The 22,862-nt window shown below is 46.3% G+C and overlaps 1 protein-coding gene across 1 annotated transcript in view; it reads right to left on the reverse strand.

Moving 5' to 3' along the window:
* The window catches only part of atp2c1 (ATPase secretory pathway Ca2+ transporting 1), a 62,969-nt gene that overhangs the window by 5,649 nt on the left and 34,458 nt on the right, over window positions 1-22,862 (reverse strand). Inside the window, exons 11-24 of the mRNA XM_085803166.1 lie at window positions 21,942-22,008; window positions 19,313-19,437; window positions 18,401-18,498; window positions 17,793-17,888; window positions 16,969-17,058; window positions 16,232-16,336; window positions 15,348-15,504; window positions 13,811-13,981; window positions 12,615-12,712; window positions 11,585-11,635; window positions 11,302-11,468; window positions 9,384-9,452; window positions 363-479; window positions 90-237 (exon numbers count right to left, since the gene is read on the reverse strand). Coding sequence (XP_085659292.1) covers window positions 90-237; window positions 363-479; window positions 9,384-9,452; window positions 11,302-11,468; window positions 11,585-11,635; window positions 12,615-12,712; window positions 13,811-13,981; window positions 15,348-15,504; window positions 16,232-16,336; window positions 16,969-17,058; window positions 17,793-17,888; window positions 18,401-18,498; window positions 19,313-19,437; window positions 21,942-22,008 — 1,559 coding nt within the window. The remainder of the gene's footprint in view (window positions 1-89; window positions 238-362; window positions 480-9,383; window positions 9,453-11,301; window positions 11,469-11,584; window positions 11,636-12,614; window positions 12,713-13,810; window positions 13,982-15,347; window positions 15,505-16,231; window positions 16,337-16,968; window positions 17,059-17,792; window positions 17,889-18,400; window positions 18,499-19,312; window positions 19,438-21,941; window positions 22,009-22,862) is intronic.

Here is a 22,862-nt window from a genome sequence, read left to right on the forward strand (position 1 = left end):
AGCACTTTGTGTTGCATTTTTATATATGAAAGGTGCTGTATAAATAAATAAAGTTTGAAGGTTGAAGGCGAGGACAGACGAGGACCGACCTCCCTCCAGAAGACGAAGAGCGTCCCACAGACGATGATGAGCGCCGACACCAGCACCTTGACCAGGAGGCTGCGCGTGATGATGCTGTCTCTGACGTCACGGGGCGGCTGCCTGATGACATCACGGTCCACAGGCTCCACCCCCAGACTGCACACACACACACACACACACACACACACACACACACAGAGAAACACACACACACACACAGTTACAGAGCTGAACCCGTGTAAAGGCCAGGGTCTTAGTGAACTACAGTTCCCATGATGCACCTCTGCGCCGGCGGGCCGTCCATGATGATGTTGATCCACAGGATCTGCATGGCGTTCAGCGGGTTGGGGAAGTTCATCAGCGTCGCCAAGGAGATGAGCGTCAACGCCGCGATGCTCCTGCAGACAGAGGAGGGAGGGAGGGGGGGAGACGGGTGAGATGGAGGGAGGAGGAGGTGGAGGAAGAGGAGGAAGAGGAGGAAGAAGAGGAGGAGGAGGAAGAGGAGGAAGAAGAGGAGAAGAAGAGGAGGAGGAAGAGAAGAGGGGGAGGAGGAAGAGGAGGGGGAGAGAGGGGAAAGAGGAGGAGAAGAGAGGAGGAGGAGGGGGAGGAGAGGAGGAAGAAGAGGAGAAGATGGGGAGGAAAGGAGGAGGAAAAGAAGGAGAAGAAGAGAAGGCAGGAGGAAGAGAGGAGGAGGAAGGGGAGAAGAATAAGAGGAGGAAGAGAAGAGGGGGAGGAGGAGAGGAAGAAGAGGAGAAGATGGGGAGAACAGGAGGAAGAGGAAAAGACGGAGGATAAAAAGAAAAGGAAGAGAGGAGGAGGAGGAAAAGAAGAAGGGGAGGCAGGAGGAAGAGGAGAAGAAGAGGATGAAGAGGGGGAGGAAGGGGAGAAGAAGAGGAGGAGGAGGAAGAAGAGGAAGAGGAGGAGAGAGGGGGAGGAAGAAGAAGAGGAGGAGGAGAAGAAGAAGAGGAAAGGAGGAGGAGGAGGAAAAGGAGGAAGAGGAGAAGAGAAGGAAGAAAAGGAAGAGGAGAAAAAGAGAATAAGAGGAGGAGGAGGAGGAAGAGGAGGAAGAAGAGGAGGAGAAGAGGAGAAGGAAGAGAAGAGGAAGAGGAGGAGGAGGAGGAAGAAGAGGAGGAAGAGGAAGAAGAGAAGGAAGAGGAAGAAGAAGAGGAGGAGGAGAAGAGGAAGAGGAGGAAGAAGAGGAGGAGAAGAGGAGGAGGAGAGAGGAAGAAGAGGAGGAAGAGGAGGAGGACGAGGAGGAGGAGGAAGAGGAGGAAGAAAGGAGGAGGAAGAAGAGGAGGAAGAGGAAGAAGAGAAGGAAGAGGAAGAGGAAGAACAGGGTTTATACAGAAATTCTTAAGTTGAATTTAATACCTTTTTTAATACCGTCACAATATTTTTTAATACCAGCACGACTTCGAGCTGCAACTGTAGTGGCAACTTTTCAAACTTCAGTGTTGGGGGTAACTAATTAAAAAGTAACAGATTACTGTCATTTTCTTACTTAACTTTCTGAGTGACTAAGTGTAGTAGGCAAATGCTTACAATTCAAATCAAGTACCTGTTACCTGTTAGGGGTGTGTGCTTAGGGCCGTGACACTCACCATTAACAAATTATATACAGGTGCATCTCAATACATTATAATATCATGGCAAAGTCCATTTCCAGATGTAAAGCCAACATTTCTGTAGCCTATTAAAAATGTTTTTTTTTTGTTGTTTTTTTAATTGGTTCTTTGTAAAATTTAGATTTTTGGGGATACTGAATTATAAGTCTTCATTTAACGTTAGTCATAATTAGTACAATTAACTCATTGAGTGCCGCGCTCCTTTCCAAAGTTTTAGTCAAGTGTACCGGCATTTTAGACCATTTTTGACTTTTTATGTAGAGCCATAGTGTATTCTATATTATTGCCACCAACACATACTGTAGCTCAATTGAAAGGTTTAACTTTATGCTTCAAATAGCCACAAACCGTTTGTTTCTACGTGCCTCTGTTCCTGAGAAAAGTCAAGCTAAACATGGCTGGGTTTCACCAAAATCCCTCCTTTTTTTCTAGAAAAGGAGATAGAGCGTCTTTTATGAAAGATGCTCTGTTTGTGTCTGTCGCTCTTCTGACACTCGCATTTCTGGATCAGAGGGCTCGTATAAGATAAATATATACAACAATTGTTGTCCATCCATCCATCCATTTTCATCCGCTTATCCGGAGTCGGGTCGCGGGGGCAGCAGTCGGAGCAGGGATCCCCAGACTTCCCTCTCCCCGGACACTTCCTCCAGCTCTTTCGGGGGGACCCCAAGGCGTTCCCAGGCCAGCCGAGTGACGTAGTCACTCCAGCGTGTCCTGGGTCTTCCCCGGGGCCTCCTCCCGGTGGGACATGCCCGGAACACCTCACGAGGGAGGCGTCCAGGGGGCATCCTATACAGGTGCCCGAGCCACCTCAGCTGGCTCCTCTCGATGTGGAGGAGCAGCGGCTCTACTCCGAGCTCCTCCCGGGTGACAGAGCTCCTCACCCTATCTCTAAGGGAGCGCCCCGCCACCCTGCGGAGGAAACTCATTTCGGCCGCTTGTATCCGGGATCCCGTTCTGTCGGTCATGACCCAGAGCTCATGACCATAGGTGAGGGTGGGAACGTAGATCGACCGGTAAATCGAGAGCTTTGCCTTTCGGCTCAGCTCCTTCTTCACCACGACGGACCGATACAATGACCGCATTACTGCGGCCGCCGCACCGATCCACCTGTCGATCTCGCGCTCCGTTCTCCCCTCACTCGTGAACAAGACCCCGAGATACTTAAACTCCTCCACCTGAGGCAGGAACTCTCCCCCGACCTGGAGGGTGCAAGCCACCTTTTTCCGGTCGAGAACCATGGCCTCGGACTTAGAGGTGCTGATTCTCATCCCAGCTGCTTCACACTCGGCTGCAAACCGCCCCAGTGCATGCTGAAGGTCCTGGCTCGAGGGAGCCAACAAGACCACATCATCCGCAAAAAGCAGAGATGAAATCAAGTGGCTCCCGAACCGTACCCCCTCCGGCACTTGGCTGCGCCTAGAAATTCTGTCCATAAAAATAATGAACAGAACCGATGACAAAGGGCAGCCCTGCCGGAGTCCAACACGCACCAGGAACAGGTCTGACTTACTGCCGGCAATGCGAACCAAGCTCCTGCTCCGGTCATACAGGGACCGTACAGCCCTCAGCAGAGGGCCTCCGACCCCATACTCTCGGAGCACCTCCCACAGGATGCCACGTAGGACACGGTCGAAAGCCTTCTCCAAGTCCACAAAACACATGTGGACTGGTTGGGCAAACTCCCATGCACCCTCGAGCACCCTGCGGAGGGTGTAGAGCTGGTCCAGTGTTCCACGGCCAGGACGAAAAACCGCATTGTTCCTCCTGAATCCGAGGTTCGACTATCGGCCGAATTCTCCTCTCCAGCACCCTGGAATAGACTTTCCCCGGGAGGCTGAGGAGTGTGATCCCCCGGTAGTTGGAACACACCCTCCGGTCCCCCTTTTTGAAGAGAGGGACCACCACCCTGGTCTGCCAGTCCAGAGGCACTGTCCCCGACTGCCACGCGATGCTGCAGAGGCGTGTCAGCCACGACAGCCCCGCAACATCCAGAGACTTGAGGTACTCAGGGCGGATCTCATCCACCCCCGGTGCCTTGCCACTGAGGAGCTTCAGGACTACCTCAGTGACTTCAGCTTGGGTGATGAATGAATCAACCTCTGGGTCCTCAGCCTCTGCTTCCTCGGCGGAAGGCGTGTCAGTGGGATTGAGGAGATCCTCGAAGTATTCCTTCCACCGTCCGACGATATCCCCAGTCGAGGTCAACAGCTCCCCTCCTCCACTGTAAACAGTGTTGGCGGAGCACTGCTTCCCCCTCCTGAGGCGTCGGATGGTTTGCCAGAATTTCCTCGAGGCCGACCGGTAGTCCTCCTCCGCTTGGCCTGCCGGTACCCGTCAGCTGCCTCAGGAGTCCCCCGAGCTAGCCAGGCTCGGTAGGACTCCTTCTTCAGCTTGACAGCATCACTTACTTCCGGGGTCCACCACCGGGTTCGGGGATTACCGCCGCGACAAGCGCCGGAGACCTTACGGCCACAGCTCCGGACGGCCGCGTCAACAATGGAAGTGGAGAACATGGTCCATTCAGACTCAATGTCTCCGGCTTCCCTCGGAATCTGGTCAAAGCTCTCCCGGAGGTGGGAGTTGAAGACCTCCCTGACAGGGGATTCTGCCAGACGTTCCCAGCAGACCCTCACGATACGCTTGGGTCTGCCAAGTCTGACCAGCTTCCTCCCCTGCCAGCGGATCCAACTCACCACCAGGTGGTGATCAGTTGACAGCTCAGCCCCTCTCTTCACCCGAGTGTCCAAGACATACGGCCGGAGGTCAGATGACATGACTACAAAGTCGATCATTGACCTCCGGCCTAGGGTGTCCTGGTGCCACGTGCACTGATGGACACCCTTATGCCTGAACATGGTGTTCGTTATGGACAAACTGTGGCTAGCACAGAAGTCCAATAACAAAACACCGCTCGGGTTCAGATCGGGGAGGCCGTTCCTCCCAATCACACCTCTTCAGGTAACATTGTCGCTGCCCACGTGGGCATTGAAGTCCCCCAGCAGAACGATGGAGTCCCCGGTTGGAGCACTTTCCAGCACCCCTCCCAGGGCCTCCAGGAAGGCCGGGTACTCTGCACTGCCGTTCGGCCCGTAGGCTGAAACGACAGTGAGAGACCTATCCCCGACCCGAAGGCGCAGGGAAACGACCCTCTCGTTCAGTGGGGAGAACTCCAACACATGGCGGCTGAGCTGGGGGGCTATGAGCAAGCCCACACCAGCTCGCCGCCTCTCACCGTGAGCAACTCCAGAGTGGAAGAGAGTCCAACCTCTCTCAAGGAGTTGGTTCCAGAGCCCAGGCTGTGCGTGGAGGTGAGCCCGACTATCTCTTGCCGGTACCTCTCAGCCTCCCGCACGAGCTCAGGCTCTTTCCCCCCCAGCGAGGTGACATTCCATGTCCCTAAAGCCAGAGTCGTTGTCCGGGGATTGGGGCGCCGGGGCCCCCGCCCACGGCTGCCACCCAAAACACACGGCACCGACCCCTCATGGTCCTTCCTGCGGGTGGTGGGCCTACTGGAAGGCCGGCCCACGTCGCTCCTTCGGGCTGGGCCCGGCCGGGTCCCGTGGGCGGAGACCCGGCCACCAGGCGCTCGCCTGCGAGCCCCAACCCCAGGCCTGGCTCCAGGGTGGGGCCCCGGTGACGCCGATCCGGGCGACGTGCACGTCCTTGATATTTTTTCACTCATGAGGGGTTTTGGAACCGCTCTTAGTCTGACCCGTCACCTAGGACCTGTTTGCCTTGGGAGACCCTAAAAGGGGCCTTAAGCCCCGGACAACATAGCTCCCAGGATCATTCGGGTGCTCAAACCCCTCCACCACGGTAAGGTGGCGGTTCAAGGAGGAGTATATGTTGCGGTAAAAAAAAAAAAAAAGAAGGATCGTTGATTCGGTGGAAACCCGGCTTCACAGGCGGGGTTAGGGCACAGAGTAACTTGTGGTGCAACAGATCACAGCTGATCCATGATCAGCACACAAGTGGTCCGCAGATCGATCAATTAAAAAAAAAAAAAAGTGTGTGTGTAGAGTGGGGACGCATACGCGCACCGTGGCAGCCGAATGAACGGGCAATTTAAAAAAAACTCTATACTGCTTGTATATTTGAAGCTGCAGCTTTACTTTGTGCACAACAATAACTGCATGTTGTTTTATCAACATGTGTACTACTCTGAACGTCGCGACGCACCACGTTAATTTGCCTCATTAAAAACATTCGAACGTCAGTTTCCACCATCGAATGTTCTCATTTTGACTAACATTCGAATTGTATTCGAATAGCGAAGTTCGTTCTGACAGCCCTAATAGTGAGTGCTTAAAGATCTACAAGTACATTCCAAAAAAACCCAAGTGTCTTTTAAAATAGTGGTTCCTAACCTTTGTTGGTCAGTTTTTTTTTTTTTTTAATTTTTCAATTAGCCTACTAGACATTTCAGGTGTATTTAATTTTTTTTATTTTTTATATATTCGGCCTTGCTTTTCACTCATTCCACCAAATACCGTATGTTGCTTTTTTTTTTGCAGTATCAGACCTGCTGATGGTTATTAGATAGTTATTAATTATGTGTAGTCGTCATGCTGGTCCCATCATACACAACGATGTGTGTTGTCAATGAACAAGCAGCTCTACAGAACCAGGATGTAAGAAGCTGCTGCATGTTTAAACATCAAACAGCATCTCCTTCATTCTCCTGGTAGTAATAGATTACATTTATATAGTGCTTTTCACCCAACACCCAAAGTGCTTTACAGCAACCATTATTCATTCATACCACATTCACACCAGTGATGGTAAACTAGGTGTAGCCACAGCTGCCAATGTGCACCAAACCACCACCATCATTCATACACATCCACATGAGGAAAGGTGGGTAAGGTGTCTTGCCCAAGGACACTACGACAGAGACTGGGACAGAGCGGGATTCGAACCGCCAACCCTCTGGTTACTGGACGACCCGCTCTACCGCCTAGCAGGCTGTTTAAAGCTGTACAGAAATGGCCGTTTGTCCTGTTTGTCGCGCCGAGTTGTCACGAGCTGCAACACGAGTTTACCTGAGTAAGGAAAACGAATTTGATTGGTCGTTATCGAGCGGGCGGGATATTCAAAGCTTGGGGCGAGACCGAGCTCCGTGTGTGTATCTCAGATGTTTGAATGACGGATTATGGATCCAATATCAGTGGCTGGTGAATCGTGTACAGGATGACGTATAATCTGTGCGCATTATCCAATGCGAAAAAAAACCCACCACACTTTCATCCCGGATTTACTCAAAAATAGAATTTTGCACAGAGCCAGACCCAGAGTGGGCTCAAATTCAATTTTCTTTTCTGTACAGCTTTAACAGGTGGAGGTCGACCATGAACATCCTCCTCCAGAGTCTAGTAGGGCTGACCCGATGACCATATTTTGATAATCATAGCGTAAATAATGAATTATGGCAAACAAACACATGTCTCCAAAGTCAGGCAGGTTTCCAGGATGCCAAGTAGCCGACTCAATTTAATGTAACAGTTGTCGATGAGAACCGGTGTCAACAAAAACAATCGATCACGGACTTCATGATCGATTACCATGGCAACGAACGAAGCTTCGATTTTTGGGGGTTCAGCCCTACAGTCTAGTTAAACCTCTGTCATCCAAAGTCTGGAGGATGTTTCTCTTATTTAACCTTTATTTTAACAGGGTAGATCCATTGAGAGCGAGCTCTCTTTTTCAAGGATGCCCTGTAGCACACAGAGATCACAGAAGATCAAACATCAAAACAGCACAATCAAATACAGTTCTGAAAACAAGAGTAGTAAAATCACTAACTGAAGCGAGTGCACGTCTGAGTCTGAGCCCCCAATGCTGTGGTGAGAAGTAGGTTTTTGAAAGCCTCAAGTGAGATAAGTCTATCGATTTTCAGTGAGTTTTGTCATTTATTCCATCGGTGTGGGGCGTAGAAGGAGAAGGCAGTGTGTCCTCGTTCTGAGTCTGTGTGAGGGAGGTGGAGTCTGATGAGGGGCTGTCTGTCTGTGGTTTCCTCCTCTGGAACTCTGACCAGCTGGGCAGTCTGTCTCAGATCATCTGTCACTAACTTTTATCTTCACAGCGCCACTAGTGTCGTCACTCTGAGGAGAAACTCTCAGAGTGACGACACTAGTGGCGCTTTTCCACTACACTTTAACGGCACTGCTCAGCTCTACATGGCGCGGCTCGGCACTGCATGGCGCGGCATGGCTCGGCACTGCTCGGGACTAGATGGCGCGGCGTGGCTCGGCACTGCTCGGCACTGCATGGTGCGGCACAGCTTGGCACTACATGGCGCGGCTCGGCACTGTATAGCGCGGCTCGGCATGGCGCGGCACTGCTCGGCACTACATGGCACAAAGGCTCTGCATGGCGCGGCGTGGCTCGGCACAGCTCGGCTCTGCATGGCGCGGCACTGCTCGGCACTACATGGCACAAAGGCTCTGCATGGCGCGGCGTGGCTCGGCACTGCTCGGCTCTGCATGGCGCGGCACGGCTCCACATGGCGCGGCGCGGCTCGGCACAGCTCGGCTCTGCATGGCGCGGTACGGCTCGGCACAGCTCGGCTCTGCATGACGCGGCACGGCTCGGCACAGCTCGGCTCTGCATGGTGCGGCACGGCTCGGCACTGCTCGGCACTGCTCGGCACTAGATGGCGCGGCACGGCTCGTCACTGCTCCGCATGGTGCGGCACTGCTCGGCTCCGCATGGCGTGGCACGGCGCGGCACTGCTAGGCTCCGCATGGCGTGGCACGGCCCGGCACTTCGAGGCTCTGCATAGCGCGGCGCGGCTCAGTACTAAAAATGGTACCTGGTACTATTTCAGTACCTGGTACCAGGTACTAGGGCTAGCGGAAAAGCAGTTTCCGGGCTCGTGGCTGTGAGCACCCAACTCAATAGGGTTTGAATGGAAAGTAGACGCCCAGAGCGCTGAAAGCGCGCCTGGTGGACACGGCCCCTAAGACTGTAGACCACTTACAACAGAATTCAAAAATGGCTGGGATAATAAATCAAAGGAAAAGTTTATCAAAAAAGAAATATTGCTCAACTCTCCAAAAACAAAAACTACAGTCTGTACAGACAGTCATGACATGTGCCTCAGCTCATTTGATTTTGTTTTTAAGACTTTATAAAGTCGTGAAAAGACTTTTTAATACTTTTTAAGGGTCTTAATTTTCCCAAAATTGATTTATCACCTTTTAATACTTTTCAAGACCCCGCGGATACCCTGAAGAAGAGGAGGAGGAGGAGAGGAGGAGGAAGAAGAGGAAGAGGAGGAGGAAGAGGAGGAGGAAGAAGAGGAAGAGGAGGATGAAGAGGAGGAGGAAGACGAAGAAGAAGAAGAAGAGGAAGAAGAGGAGGAGGAGGAGAAGAGGAGGAAGAGGAAGAGGAGGAGGAGGAAGAAGAGGAAGAGGAGGAGGAGAGGAAGAGGAGGAGGAAGAGGAGGAAGAGGAGGAAGAGGAAGAAGAGGAGGAGAGAGGAAGAATAGGAGGAAGAAAAGAAGAGGAAGAAGAGGAAGAGGAGGAGGAAGAAGAGGAAGAGGAGGAGGAAGAAGAGGAGGAAGAGGAGGAGGAAGAAGAAGAGGAAGAGGAGGAGGAAGAAGAGGAAGAGGAGGAGGAAGAAGAGGAAGAAGAGGAGGAGGAAGAAGAGGAGGAAGAGTTTGTGTCTTACGTGCTGAGTTGGAATCGAACAAAGTTCTTGATGTTGTTGTAAATCCCTTTTCCCTCCTCGATGGCCGACCTACACACACACACACACACACACACACACACACACACACACACACACACAGAGTTAACCCTTCATTCCTCTGTCATGATGACGTCATAGCAGCCGTTGCCGTGGCTCCTCTCTGACTGACATTTATTTTATAAGTGTCCATTTTGTGTCACTTTTTGGAAAGATTTGGAAAATTTTCTTTTAGCTAAAACCACAGTTAGGTATCACTTTGATGAGAAAATTATTATTTTCGGCTCCTCCTCTCACAATAACATAATAAATCTTTTCATATTACTAGGTAAATTCCATATTCATAAAGCCAAAATGTCTAATACAACCCCGCATCATTCCCATTATTTTCAGTCCAATTAAAAATTTATTTTGAGTCTGTATCACATGCGATTGAATTTTATTCAAATTATATTAAGTAATCTTGTCTGCCTTTATAACTTGTTCTATGTCTTTAATTTAATTTTTTAAGGTCTTTTTTATAATTTATTTCTTTTATTAGACATAATTAATTATTTACTCATTATTTTATCATCTCTATATTTCTTATATTATTTATAATGTTTGTCTTTGTCATGTCTTGGAATGTCTGTCGCTCTGTTTTTTGTTTTGTTCCTTGTTGATAGCTTTCATGTGACGTCACGGCCCGTATGGAACGCCCCCCTGGCGGTCAAAACAATCCACTTCCCCGCTGTCTGCGGTTTAGGACAAGGCAGAAAAACACACACTGCTCCCTGCTGCTTCAAAAATACCGGTGTTATGGCCCAACTGGTGTCTGATTTAACTGGTTACCGTACCGAACAACAGCTGTGCTGCACTTCCGTCCGCAGATTTGTCACAAATTCACAAATCAAGCCGCAGTTCACATGTTACTGCAGCCATATGCTTCTGTGAGTGAACCTGGCTTATTCCTCCAATCTACAGTCAGTCAGCGCCACACTACTCTCACTCTGCACAACACTGCACAGTACGACAAAGCCTGTCATGTTAAAGTTACGAACTAATGGAAAACACTCTGAAAATACAATAACAACATCGTCCTCGCCGCGCCGCGGTCGGTCCCGACCCCCGTTACCGTGTCGCTGCCGCCGCGGGCGGTGCTGTTGCCGTGTCCGGTGGCGGGCGGTCCCGCCGGGTTACCATCGCCGCCGCCGCCGCCGGTCCCGCTGCTATCGGACCACCGTCATCGTTGCCGTCGGTAGCGGTGCGTAGCAAAGCTCCGGGGGGAGGGGGGGCAGCTGGTCACCGTGCAGCCCAGCTAAGGGCTCTGGTTTGTGGGTGAGAGGAGCAGGGAGCCTGGGCTCAGTGGGCTGGAGCTCAGACTGTGGAGCTCAGCGGAGCTGCGGTACCAGGACGGTGTTCCCACACAGGAAAGTTACAGGTACATTTCTACCACTTCAACGAGTTCAGAAACATTGTTTTAAGATCAAAAAACTACAAAATGGGGCTTTTAATCAGACACCAGTTGAGCCATAACACCGGAAATATTGGTTACAAGCGGTGGAGGATGATGGATTCTCCACCAGGTAAATGTAAACATCGCCCAACTCGAGCTTCGGCAGGGAACTGGTCATTTTAAACAGCTGGTAAACAGCAGCTGGTGTTGAATATGGGTCACAAGTGCCCAAAACTTCAAAGTTGTTTTTATATCTTTCTTTCTCGGCTGCTGGCAGATGATTTAAGTCATTACTCGGGTGTTTGTCCATAGAAAGTCCGTTGCGGGGCCACTTTGGAATGTTGCTTTTGACCGCCAGGTCCCTGGGAAGTGACGTGACTGAAAGCTATCAATTGGTGATGTTATTTGATGATAAATAAATATTATATTAAAAAAAAAAACAAAAAAAAAAAACCTCTGACTGACATTATGGTCTGGAAGTCGTCGTCCACCAGGATCATGTCGGCCGCCTCTTTGCACACGTCCGTCCCCGTCTGGCCCATCGCCACGCCGATGTCGGCCGCCTTCAGCGCCACCGCGTCGTTCACGCCGTCGCCCGTCATGGCAACCACCGCCCCGATGTTCTGGAGAGACTGATGGGATGGAGGGGGGAGGAGGAGAGGGGGGGGGGGTTAGTGATGTCACTAAGGGACAGCTGATGATGATGATGTCACATGGTCACAGGATGATGACGTCATCGCTCTCTCACCTTGACGATCTTCAGCTTGTGTCTCGGACTGGCTCGGTAAAATACTGATATCTATAGGGGGGGGGGGGGGGGGGGGGAGAGAGGGAGGAAGACGGAGGAAGGAGGGGAGAGAGAGGGGGAGGAAGAGAGGGGGGAGAGGAAGAGGGAGGAAGAGAGAGGGAGGAAGAGGAAGGGAAGAGAAAGAGAAAGAGGGGGGAGAGAAAGAGGAAGAGAGGGAGGAAGCGGGGGAGAGAAAGACAGGAAGAGAGAGGGAGGAAAAGGGGGAGAGAAAGAGAGGAAGAGAGAGGGAGGAAGAGGGGGGAGAGAAAAACAGGAAGAGAGAGGGAGGAAAAAGGGGAGAGAAAGAGAGAAGGAGAGGGAGGAAGAGGGGGAGAGAAAGAGAGATGGAGGAAGAGAGAGAGAAAGAGAGAGAGAGGAAGATGGGAGGGAGAGGAAAAGAGAGAGAGGGGAAGGAGAGAGGAAGAGAGGGAGGAAGAGGGGGGAGAGAAAGAGAGTGGAAGAGAGGGGGGAAGAGGGGGGAGAGAAAGAGAGAAAGAGGAAAAGATGGAGGAAGAGAGAGGGGAGAGAAAGAGGGAAACAAAGAGAGGGAGAGAGAGGGGGGGAAAGAGAGAGGGGAAGAAGGAGGGAAACAAAGAGAGGGAGAGACAGGGGGGAGAGAAAGAGAGAGAAAGAGAAAGGGAGGAAGAGAGAGGGGAAAGAAAGAGAGGGAGGAAGAGGGGAGAGAGAGAGAAAGACAGGGGGAACAGAGAGGGAGAAAGAGAGGGGGGGGGGAGGGAAGGAGCGAGAGAGAAAGAGAGGTTATTATATTTAGAATAAATGTGTCTCATTTCATCTTTACAACAGTTTCCAAGTGAATAGATGCTTTTGCTTTTGTGTGTGTGTGTGTGTGTGTGTGTGTGTGTCTCTGTGTGTCTCTGTGTGTGTGTGTGTGTGTGTGTGTGTGTGTGTGTGTGTGTGTGTGTGTGTGTGTGTGTGTGTGTGTGTGTGTGTGTGTCTCTGTGTGTGTGTGTGTGAGTGTGTGTGTGTTCACCCTGGACACGATGTGTGAGAGCTGCTGCAGGTCGAGTTGATCGACTTCTTCTCCAGACAAACACTGACAGCCCTTAGAGTAGAGGCCCAGACGGCTGGCTGCAATACAGAGCATTACATACACATCATCTTCTGTTCTTCAGCTGGAAAAGTTCAGAAAAACTATAACGGACAAACATTATTATCATAATATTATGACTTTATTATCGTAATATTGTGACTTTATTCTTGTAAAACTATGACTTTATTATCGTTATATTATGACTTTATTTTTGAAAAACTATGACTTTATTATCGTTATATTATATCTTTATTATAGTAATATTATGACTTTATTATCGTAATATTATGACTTTATTATCGTTATATTATATCTTTATTATAGTAATATTATGACTTTATTATCGTAATATGACTTTATTATCGTTATATTATATCTTTATTATAGTAATATTATGACTTTATTATCGTAATATTATGACTTTATTATCGTTATATTATATCTTTATTATAGTAATATTATGACTTTATTATCGTTATATTATATCTTTATTATAGTAATATTATGACTTTATTATCGTTATATTATATCTTTATTATAGTAATATTATGACTTTATTATCGTAATATTATGACTTTATTATCATTATATTATTTTATTCTTGTAAAATTGTGACTATTATTGTAATATTATTACTTTATTCTTGTAAAATTCGGACTTTATCATCGTTATATTATGACTTTATTCTTGTAAATTTATGACTTTATTCTTGTAAAAGTGTGACTTTATTATCATTATATTATTATTTTATTCTTGTAAAATTGTGACTTTATTCTCGTAAAATTATGATCTTGTAATATTATGACTTTATTCTTATAAATCTATGACTTTATTCTTGTAAAATTGTGACTTTATTCTCATAAAATTGTGACTTTATTATCTTAATATTATGACTTTATTCTTGTAAAACTATGACTTTATTGTCCTAAAACTGTGACTTTATTCTCATAATATTATGACTTAATTCTTGTAAAACTACGACTTTATTCTTGTAAAACTACGACTTTATTCTTGTAAAACTATGACTTTATTCTTGTAAAACTACGACTTTATTCTTGTAAAACTACGACTTTATTCTTGTAAAACTATGACTTTATGCTTTATGTGACTTAAATCTCTGTGTCTGTGTGTCTGACCTATGGACACGGCGGTCTCCTGAGAGTCTCCTGTGATCATCTTGATGGCGACTCCGGAGCTGATGAGCGTGGCCACGGCCTCTTTGACCCCCGACCTCGGGGGGTCGATGATGCCCACCAGACCCAGGAAGCTCAGTTTACCCAGCTCAGGACCGGAGGCGAAGGCCAGCACTGAGGAAGAGGATATTGCATATTTATTTATAAATATATTCATCTTCCACATTTGCTTTTCTCAGATTTGTCGATGAATTCTTTACATTAACTCTCAGCTCCATTCTGACAATACAAGATAATACATGACAAACTTCATCCTTCCTTCTGCACAACCACACACTCAGTTTTATTTTATTTTAATTACAGAGGAATTCTCATCTTCACAAAGCTAAATATCTTCATCCCTGAATTAATTTACAGTCCAGACTGAAGGTTTATCTGAGGTATAAGGACTCCTCCCAGTAGGTTATTTTCTTAGTATAGTCATCATTATCATGTTCACCCACTCATACACAATCATTTCACACTTATACATACTTTATTATGGCTCTTTTTGTCATAATAAGGAATGTTAATAATAAGGATGTTTTTTGCTATCTTTTGTTCACTATTATTTCTTGTTATCCCATACATTGGGCCATCACAAGTTGATAACCTCCACCCCCAGCAAGGCCCCATGTAATTAACTTCAGATAGTATAGTAGTAGCCTATAACTAAAGTCTCCAATCTTGTTTAAGATACAGTTTATGTGCAAGAAATCATGCTTAATCCCATTTGGAATGGTAATGCTGAAAGTTCTGTTTTCTCTGATTTGAGGTAGGACACTGGAAGACTTTGGTCACAGCAGGTGTAATCTTCTAGATAGAAAGGCCATCTTGGGCTTAAATTGAGGCTTACAAATGTGGGAAGTTTTTCATATCCATCTAAGGCAGTGATATGTATAATAAAATGCTTGAAAATGATCACATTTGATGATAATTTGTCAGGCGGAAACACATTTTTTTGTCTTTTGGGATAAACTGAGGGTGATATTTGAAAATAGAAAGGCAGTAAACCCCAGAATATTATTCTGATAGTTTCCCCTATGTGTCAGGATACACCATGCAACATTTCACAGTTATCTGACCATGTATGCAGTTGCAGCACCCTAATATATGCAATTAGATCATTTCGCCAGAAGCTTTTCCCAAAAAGGTTTTTTTTTTGGCCCCTTGCTGGGGGTGAAGGTTATCAACTTGTGATGGCCCAATGTATGGGATAACAAGAAATAATAGTGAAAAAAAGGTGGCAAAAAACATCCTGAGGGGTGGACCTGGCTCCCGGCCTATTGTATATCTGCTTTCTTTTGTTGTTGTTGTGGTTGTGGTGTATTTTTCAGGGAAGTATTTAGTAAAGAAGCTCATTCAGGGGTTTTAACTTCTCCTGTACTTTCTATTCTTGTTTCATTTCTGTTTTTGTGACTGTCCTTGATTCTTATGGTGCAAATAGCTAAATAAAACCTACTAAAACAGTGTGAGAGCAGCGTGTCGTTGTCGTGGTTACCTCTGAGGCCGGCCGTGCCCATGTAGCTGATCTGCTGCTGGTACAGCTCCCTCTGCTGGTGGCTCAGCTGCAGGGAACTCCCTCTGCTGTTGTAGGAGCTGCAGAACCGGATCACCTGCTCGTAGGCGCCTTTCATGAAGTACACACCTGCTTTGTCCTGAGAGAAGAAATATCACAGACTGAGAATCAGTACCGGAGAATATTGTGACGGTAGCACTTCTCTTCACAGCGGTACTGTTCAGTTCAGTTCAGTCCTCGTGTTTCTCCTTCTGCTCAGTAAAAAGTTTACATTTGTTCAGACAAGACGATCGTCTCATGAACCATTTGATTTTTTCTTTCTTTTTTTTTTTTTTCAATGACTATTCAATTATTTGAAAATGCCCAACCCTAAAACATAAAATACTCTTAAAGGAATAGTTCACCAAAAAATGAAATGGTTTGTAGTCCAACGAAAACTTTATATGAGAGTAATAGGGCCCGACACAAAAACTAAGTCCATAAAACTACACAACAACCATTTAATATTCCTCCACACTGCTCGTCCACTGCAATCCAAGTGTCCTGAAGGGAGATAGTCCAGAGTTTACTGGAAACTACCTCATTTAGGTGTGAATGCGATTCAATCCAGGACTGTTTAGGCTGTAAAAATGTCCTAAATGAGGTAGTTTCCAGTAAACTCTGGACTATCTCTCTTCAGGACACTTGGATTGCAGTGGACGAGCAGTGTGGAGGAATATTAAATGGTTTTTGTGTAGTTTTATGGACTTAGTTTTTGTGTCGGGCCCTATTGACTCTCATATAAAGTTTTGGTTAGACTAGGAACTGGCCTCCCGGGTCTCCAGATGCACTTTGAGGAATAAAAAACTACACACACACACACTGACCTGCTGCGTGCGGTGAACACAGCGAACACTCATCCACTTCTGCTCCGAGGTGAAGGGATGTTCCTCCAGACGGACGTACTCCTGCTGCAAACCCTCCAGACCCATCTGGACACACACACACACACACACACACACACACACACACACACACACACACACACACACACACACACACACACACACACACACACACACACACACACACACACACACACACACACACACACACACACACACACACACACACACACACACACACACACACACACACACACACACACACACACACACACACACACACGTAAATACAGAGACTGCTTGATGAAAAACTGTCCCTGAAGGCAACGTACATCAGCGGTTTTGCATGTATTTCCCTCTAAAACAACTCTGTGTGGTAACGTTGTGTTATTATCTCATAGCGTGGTGAATGTGCAGCTCACAACTTGTCCACCAGAGCGTTGTGGAGTTGTTGGATTGTGTATTTGATGAGTTTGATGAGGGAAACCAAGAAATCCCATAATGAGCCTCCGTAGCGTAGCTCTGAGCAGCTCACGGCTCTGCTCCGCCGTTCTAAAAACAGCTTGCACTGACAATTAAAGGTAATGAACCTACTGCTATGACTATAGGGATTATGGCAATGGGCCAAGTTGTCAAAATGTTGAACTATCCCTTTAAAAACAAGTAAAGATTTGTATTTCTCATCTAAACGCGGTTGTTTTGATAAACTGAACCTTTACCTTCATGGCGAGGGCGATCAGAGCTCCTTCTGTCGGCCGACCCAGCAGGGTGTGATTCCTGATCACCGAGTCGTTACACACACAGCCCACCTGCAACACACACAAACACACACACGGTCACAGGTTGAACACACATATTAAAGGGATAGTTCACCCAAAATAGAAATTGCACTCATGATCTCCTCCCCCTCATGTGGACTAAGGGCTGGGAGAAGTTTCAGAGTCCTCCGTGGCTTCTCTGAGTTACAGGGGGTCTCGGCGTAGCAGTGCATGTCCATATGACGGTTGCAAATGGATACCAACTGTCTTCGTAACAAAAAGACACACCAAAAAACATCCAGATACCTCCATGCTGCTCGTATGTAATGTCCCTCTTGTATTGAAGCCCCGAAATGCGAAATTGTCCCGAAAAAAGCTCCTCTTCCCAGTTTGTCCGGGAAGAGGAGCTTCGAGAAGCTTCCGCTACAAACAAGCTTGAAATATAGACTTATTTAAGTTTTTTCGGGACAATTTCGCATTTCGGGACTTCAATACAAGACGGACATTACAGACGAGCAGCATGGAGGTATTTGGATGTTTTTTGGTGTGTCTTTTTGTTACGAAGACAGTTGGTATCCATTTGCAACCGTTATATTGACATGCACTGCTACGCCGAGACCCCCTGTAACTCAGAGAAGCCACGGAGGACTCTGAAACTTCTCCCAGCCCTTAGTCCACATGAGGGGGAGGAGATAATGAGATAATGAAATTTCAATTTTGGGTGAACTATCCCTTTAAAAACACACATACACATACAGAGTTTTCCGAGCCGTCAGTGAACGCACCTCCACGATCTTGCTGACGGACGGGCAGGAGAAGCCGTGGATCATTTCTCCGTCCAGTAAAACGTCTCCGGCTCGGTTGTAGCCGACGCCCGTCACCTGCACAGTGACATCACAGGGGGAGGACCAATCACAGGACAGACAGACAGGTTACTCATCTCCTCTTTATTAGAGGACAATTCCGGGCAAATTCTCTCAAACTCGGGGCTGTATGTTCCTAACATTTTAGGTCTAAAAGAAGGAATCTGAAGATTTTCAGTTTAACTGCTCCTGTTTTGCGGTAGTTGTGTCTGTCCCCGCATCGCCACGGCAACGATGAATGGGAGCGTTTGTGTCATAAACACAGGAATATCAACTCTGGACTTACTTCAAGTAAAAAAAAATCTCTCGGCGCATGTTTGAGTAGCCGTGGCGATGCGGGGACAGACACAACTACCGCAAAACAGGAGCAATTACACTGAAAATCTTCAGATTCCTTCTTTTATTTAGACCTAAAATGTTAGGAAAATACAGCCCCCGAGTTAGGAATTTGCCCGGAATTGTCCTTTAAAACTACAGATTCCTGAGTTGTGAGTTTTTCTACGGCGGCCCAGAGGGCTCAGCTCACTGACCTCGGCGTGCAGCCCGTCCGACGTGAACACCTGAGTCACCGTCATCTCGTTCTTGGTCAGAGTTCCTGTTTTGTCCGAGCAGATGACGTTACAGCAGCCTGAGGGAGAACACAGGGGATTATTGATTATTGATTATTGATTATCAGGTTCCTGCTGTTCATTCCAATCAAGAAAAAAAAAAGTTTAAAGGGATAGTTCACCCAAAATTCAAATTGCACTCATTATCTCCTCCCCCTCATGTGGACTAAGGGCTGGGAGAAGTTTCAGAGTCCTCCGTGGCTTCTCTGAGTTACAGGGGGTCTCGGCGTAGCAGTGCATGTCCATATGGCGGTTGAGAACGGAGCTCACTTTTCTTCGTAACAAAAAGACACACCAAAAAACATCCAAATACCTCCATGCTGCTCGTATGTAATGTCCCTCTTGTATTGAAGCCCCAACATGAGAATTTGTTCCAAAAAAAATTAAATAAGTCTATATTTTAAGCTTGTTTGTAGCGGAAGCTCCCAGTGTTGCTCTTCCTGGTCCGTCCAAATCTCGCGAGATTTGCACCGGTGTCAATGCAAACAAGCTTAAAATATAGACTTATTACATTTTTTTGAGAACAATTTCTCATGTCGGGGCTTCAATACAAGACGGACATTACAGACGAGCAGCATGGAGGTATTTGGATGTTTTTTGGTGTGTCTTTTTGTTACGAAGACAGTTGGTATCCATTTGCAACCGTCATATGGACATGCACTGCTACGCCGAGCCCCGCTGTAACTCAGAGAAGGCACAAATTTGAATTTTGGGTGAACTATCACTTTAAATGTTAGTTTGAATCAAAAAATAATATGCACATGCCATTATGTAAAGTGTATTTTCAGTGACATCTCTTCTGTTAGGATCAATAGGGATCAATCGGTCTCGTACCCAGAGTCTCTACGATAGGAAGCTTCTTGACGATGGCTCTCTTCTGCACCATGCGCATCACGCCGAGCGCCAGCGTCACCGTCACCACGATGGGTAAACCCTCTGGGATGGCGGCCACGGCCAGACTGAACAACAGCATCAATCAATCAGTCAATCAATCAATCAATGAACCAAACACATCAGACTTCCACTTCCTGTTCTTCTGACTCTTCATGACTTCATGTTATTTCTGTTTTTATTCCTTTTTAACTTTTATTATAAAAAAGATAGAATTAGTTCAATGTTGTCGCTGCAATCAATTAAGTAATTATTGATTATTGATTATTATTTTGCTCTATAACTCCAGTTTATATTACATTTAGCTTTTTTAAAAATCTTTATTGGTTCACACACATACACAAATATAAATAAAACAGGCTAACACACGCACATGGATAATATACTGTAAGTTGTGATGGGGCAAAGTTGTCGTCATGTTTATCCATTAAAACTGAGAAACCAAAACTAATATTAAAACTGGACAATGAAATATGATTTATACAACAGTTAGTTCCGACCGGTCCCAACCGAGCAATTTGATTGGACAAGAGACGTTCCATGAGTGCTGATATACAGTATAACAGTGCGACTTTTTACGGACGTTATCACTCCGCTGTTCAGCTGGACAGGAGCTAAGTCAGAGCCAGGCTCCCCATACAGGAGCTGCCCCATCTCTCTGCTGCTGCTACAGTTAGAAACCTGAACATTAAAACCTGGACCTGACCTGGTCCGTCTAATTGGAGATAAATCTCTACTAAACACGGCTGGAAAAAAATCGCCGCGGGGGCAACTACGTTTTGACGGCGATGTGTTTTGATATTAGCATTAGCTTTTGTTAGCCACGTAGCTCAGCTACTTAGCTTCAACTGTGTTTATATTGATTACATAGCAGATAAACAAATGTAATACGGTATCGATAACGTCTCTGTGTCTTCACGCTGGTCCTGTTGCTCCGGTGCTGATCAGACACGGGCTCAGAACCAGAACCAGCACTGGAAGCAGCTCGGTGGAAAAGCTTGTAGCTAGTAGCAAGCTAGTATGAAATGTTTATGTGTTGCCTGGCAACAGCCTTGTCTCCCTTCCAGTTGCGGAACTATTTCTGTTGGCGGAGCCAAATAAATGAACAAACAAATCATAATCTCTTGTAGTTTATTACTGTTCTAAAATGCGCTCGTAGCACTGTTGTATAAAAGCAATATCACACTGAGGTCGTGCTGTTGTACTGTATCAGCACGGTGGGATTATCTGACCGAATCACAGCCGTGCTGATATACAGTACAACAGCACTCCCTCTCGTGTGATATTGCTTAAATAATTAACTCATTCAGTGCCAATAACGTAATTTTACGTTTTTTGCTTTTTTTTTTTAATTATGAAAATAGACACTTTAACACACCTTTATGTGTAAATTTGGGGACTCTACTACAACGAGCAGAACTGAAATAGATGACGATCAAAAACTCATGACAGCTCACGATCTGGAAGTTTTTATTATAACTCGGCTTCTGTAAACAGAGTTACGCTCCATCTCCTTTTCTAGAAAAAAAGCAGGGATTTTGGTGAAACCCAGCCATGTTTAGCTTGACTTTTCTCAGGAACGGAGGCACGTAGAAACAAACGGTTTGTGGCCATTTGAAGCAGAAAGTTTCACCTTTCAAATGAGCCACAGCATGTGTTGGTGGCAATAATATAGAATACACTGTGGCTCTACAAAAATCGTCAAAAATTGTCTAAATTGTCGGTACACTTGACTAAAACTTTTGGAAAGGAGCGCGGCACTCAGTGAGTTAAATATAAATACAGTTTGATCATGACTTCCTGTGACATTTCATTCTCAAGTCGTCCCAGCGCTACACTATGTTTTCCTGACGCACCTGAAGGCAACACTGCTCCAACTGTAACACACCTGTTGTGTTTGACAGTCTGAGGTGAAAGTGTTGGTGGTGACAAAGGGCGGAGTGTGTCTGTGTGTGTTTGTTATCAGTGAAATTACTTGGATGTGGGAATAAAACATGCCGGCTCGTATCCCGTTTCCCGAGCGAGCCGTTTACTCGCGTCATCGCAAAACTTGTTTGACATGAATTGATAAAGTAAAACGCAGTCTTTTTCCACGTATTAATATGCATATGATAGGCCTAATGTCGTTGCTGATTTGCATTGTGTGTAGCCGTTTGTTTTGTGTGATGTAAGCTGTTCAAAACGTGTTTGACATGCACTGATAATAAATACAGGCTACCGCTATAAAGTCCATCTTTTGGAGAAAATATGAAAAAATAGAAATTCGATTTTTATTCGAATATCTGTGTTTTTTAAGAGTTTAGTTTAGTTTATTAGTTTAATGAGGGACAATGTGCAATTACATTAATCATTTAAAGGAAAAAATGAAAAGATGGTTGCACCAGATTTAGCTCCCAGCTAATTTCCATCTGTAGTCCCTACACATAACATAAAAGTGATAAAATACACAGAATACAAGCTACTATACAAAGATGAGGCATAAAGAGGCACGAACCTCATTTCTGCCATTCATTGACAGCCCTAACACACACACACACACACACACACACACACACACACACACACACGGTACCTGACTCCGATGGTGAACATGTCCAGGATCCTCTTGCCCTGCAGCCAGCCCACCAACATGATGACACCTGAGAGGAGACCATGACATCATCAGAGAGAGGTCATGATGATGAAGATGATGTAGCAGGTGAAGGATGAAGGTGAAGAAGGACTGAAGTAGGGGTTGCATGACTTCAGATTTTTTTAAGTCGACTCTAATGTTATGAAAGTCGAGTCGACGTCGACTAGTCCCTGATGACGTCATTCATATTTTTCCCATCATAACTAAAATCACAGGAGGAGGGAAATGCTCTGCAACAATCTGTTTCACTGACAGACGTTAGTACAGAACAGCAGCTTTATAAACAACAAGCTGTAAATCAGTTTGGTTTTTTGTAACATAGCCTACACTCCTATACAAGTGCAAAAGAAAATACTGAAGCTGCTGTCCGTTAAACAATTAGGGAGGAAAACGACACACAGGCCTCGTCACCATCACAGTCCTGCTCACTAGGGATGCACATGATTAACCGTTTAACCGTTAACCGATAACAAGAACTTTGACCGATTAATACTATCGGTTATTTTTTATTATTATTATTAGCTCCTTATGTCGTCAGCTCATGGGGGCGTGTCGACACGTGCAGAGTTCACTGCCTTCAGTCATATTTCACAGCACAAAGTTCCACAGGAGGACTGACAGTATGAGCAGCAGCCGCCATGAAGGAAGGTCAGACAATACATGTAACCTACACGGACACTATGTCAATCACCTGTAACTACGGCGCTGAGAGAGAAAAAAAAAAAAAGAAAAAGAGGACGAGGAAGTCGAGCTGTCAGAGGAGCTCTGCTGTTCCTTCAGTCTGGTGTTTGGCTGCACTTTGTATAAAAACAGTTCAACATTGGACGATCTAACCTCCATATGATCAGCTGAGACAGAGCA

Source organism: Trachurus japonicus, chromosome 16 (genome assembly GCF_045865225.1).
Source record: "Trachurus japonicus isolate A0001 chromosome 16, Traja_1.0".
In the NCBI taxonomy this organism is placed as follows: Eukaryota; Metazoa; Chordata; class Actinopteri; order Carangiformes; family Carangidae; genus Trachurus; species Trachurus japonicus.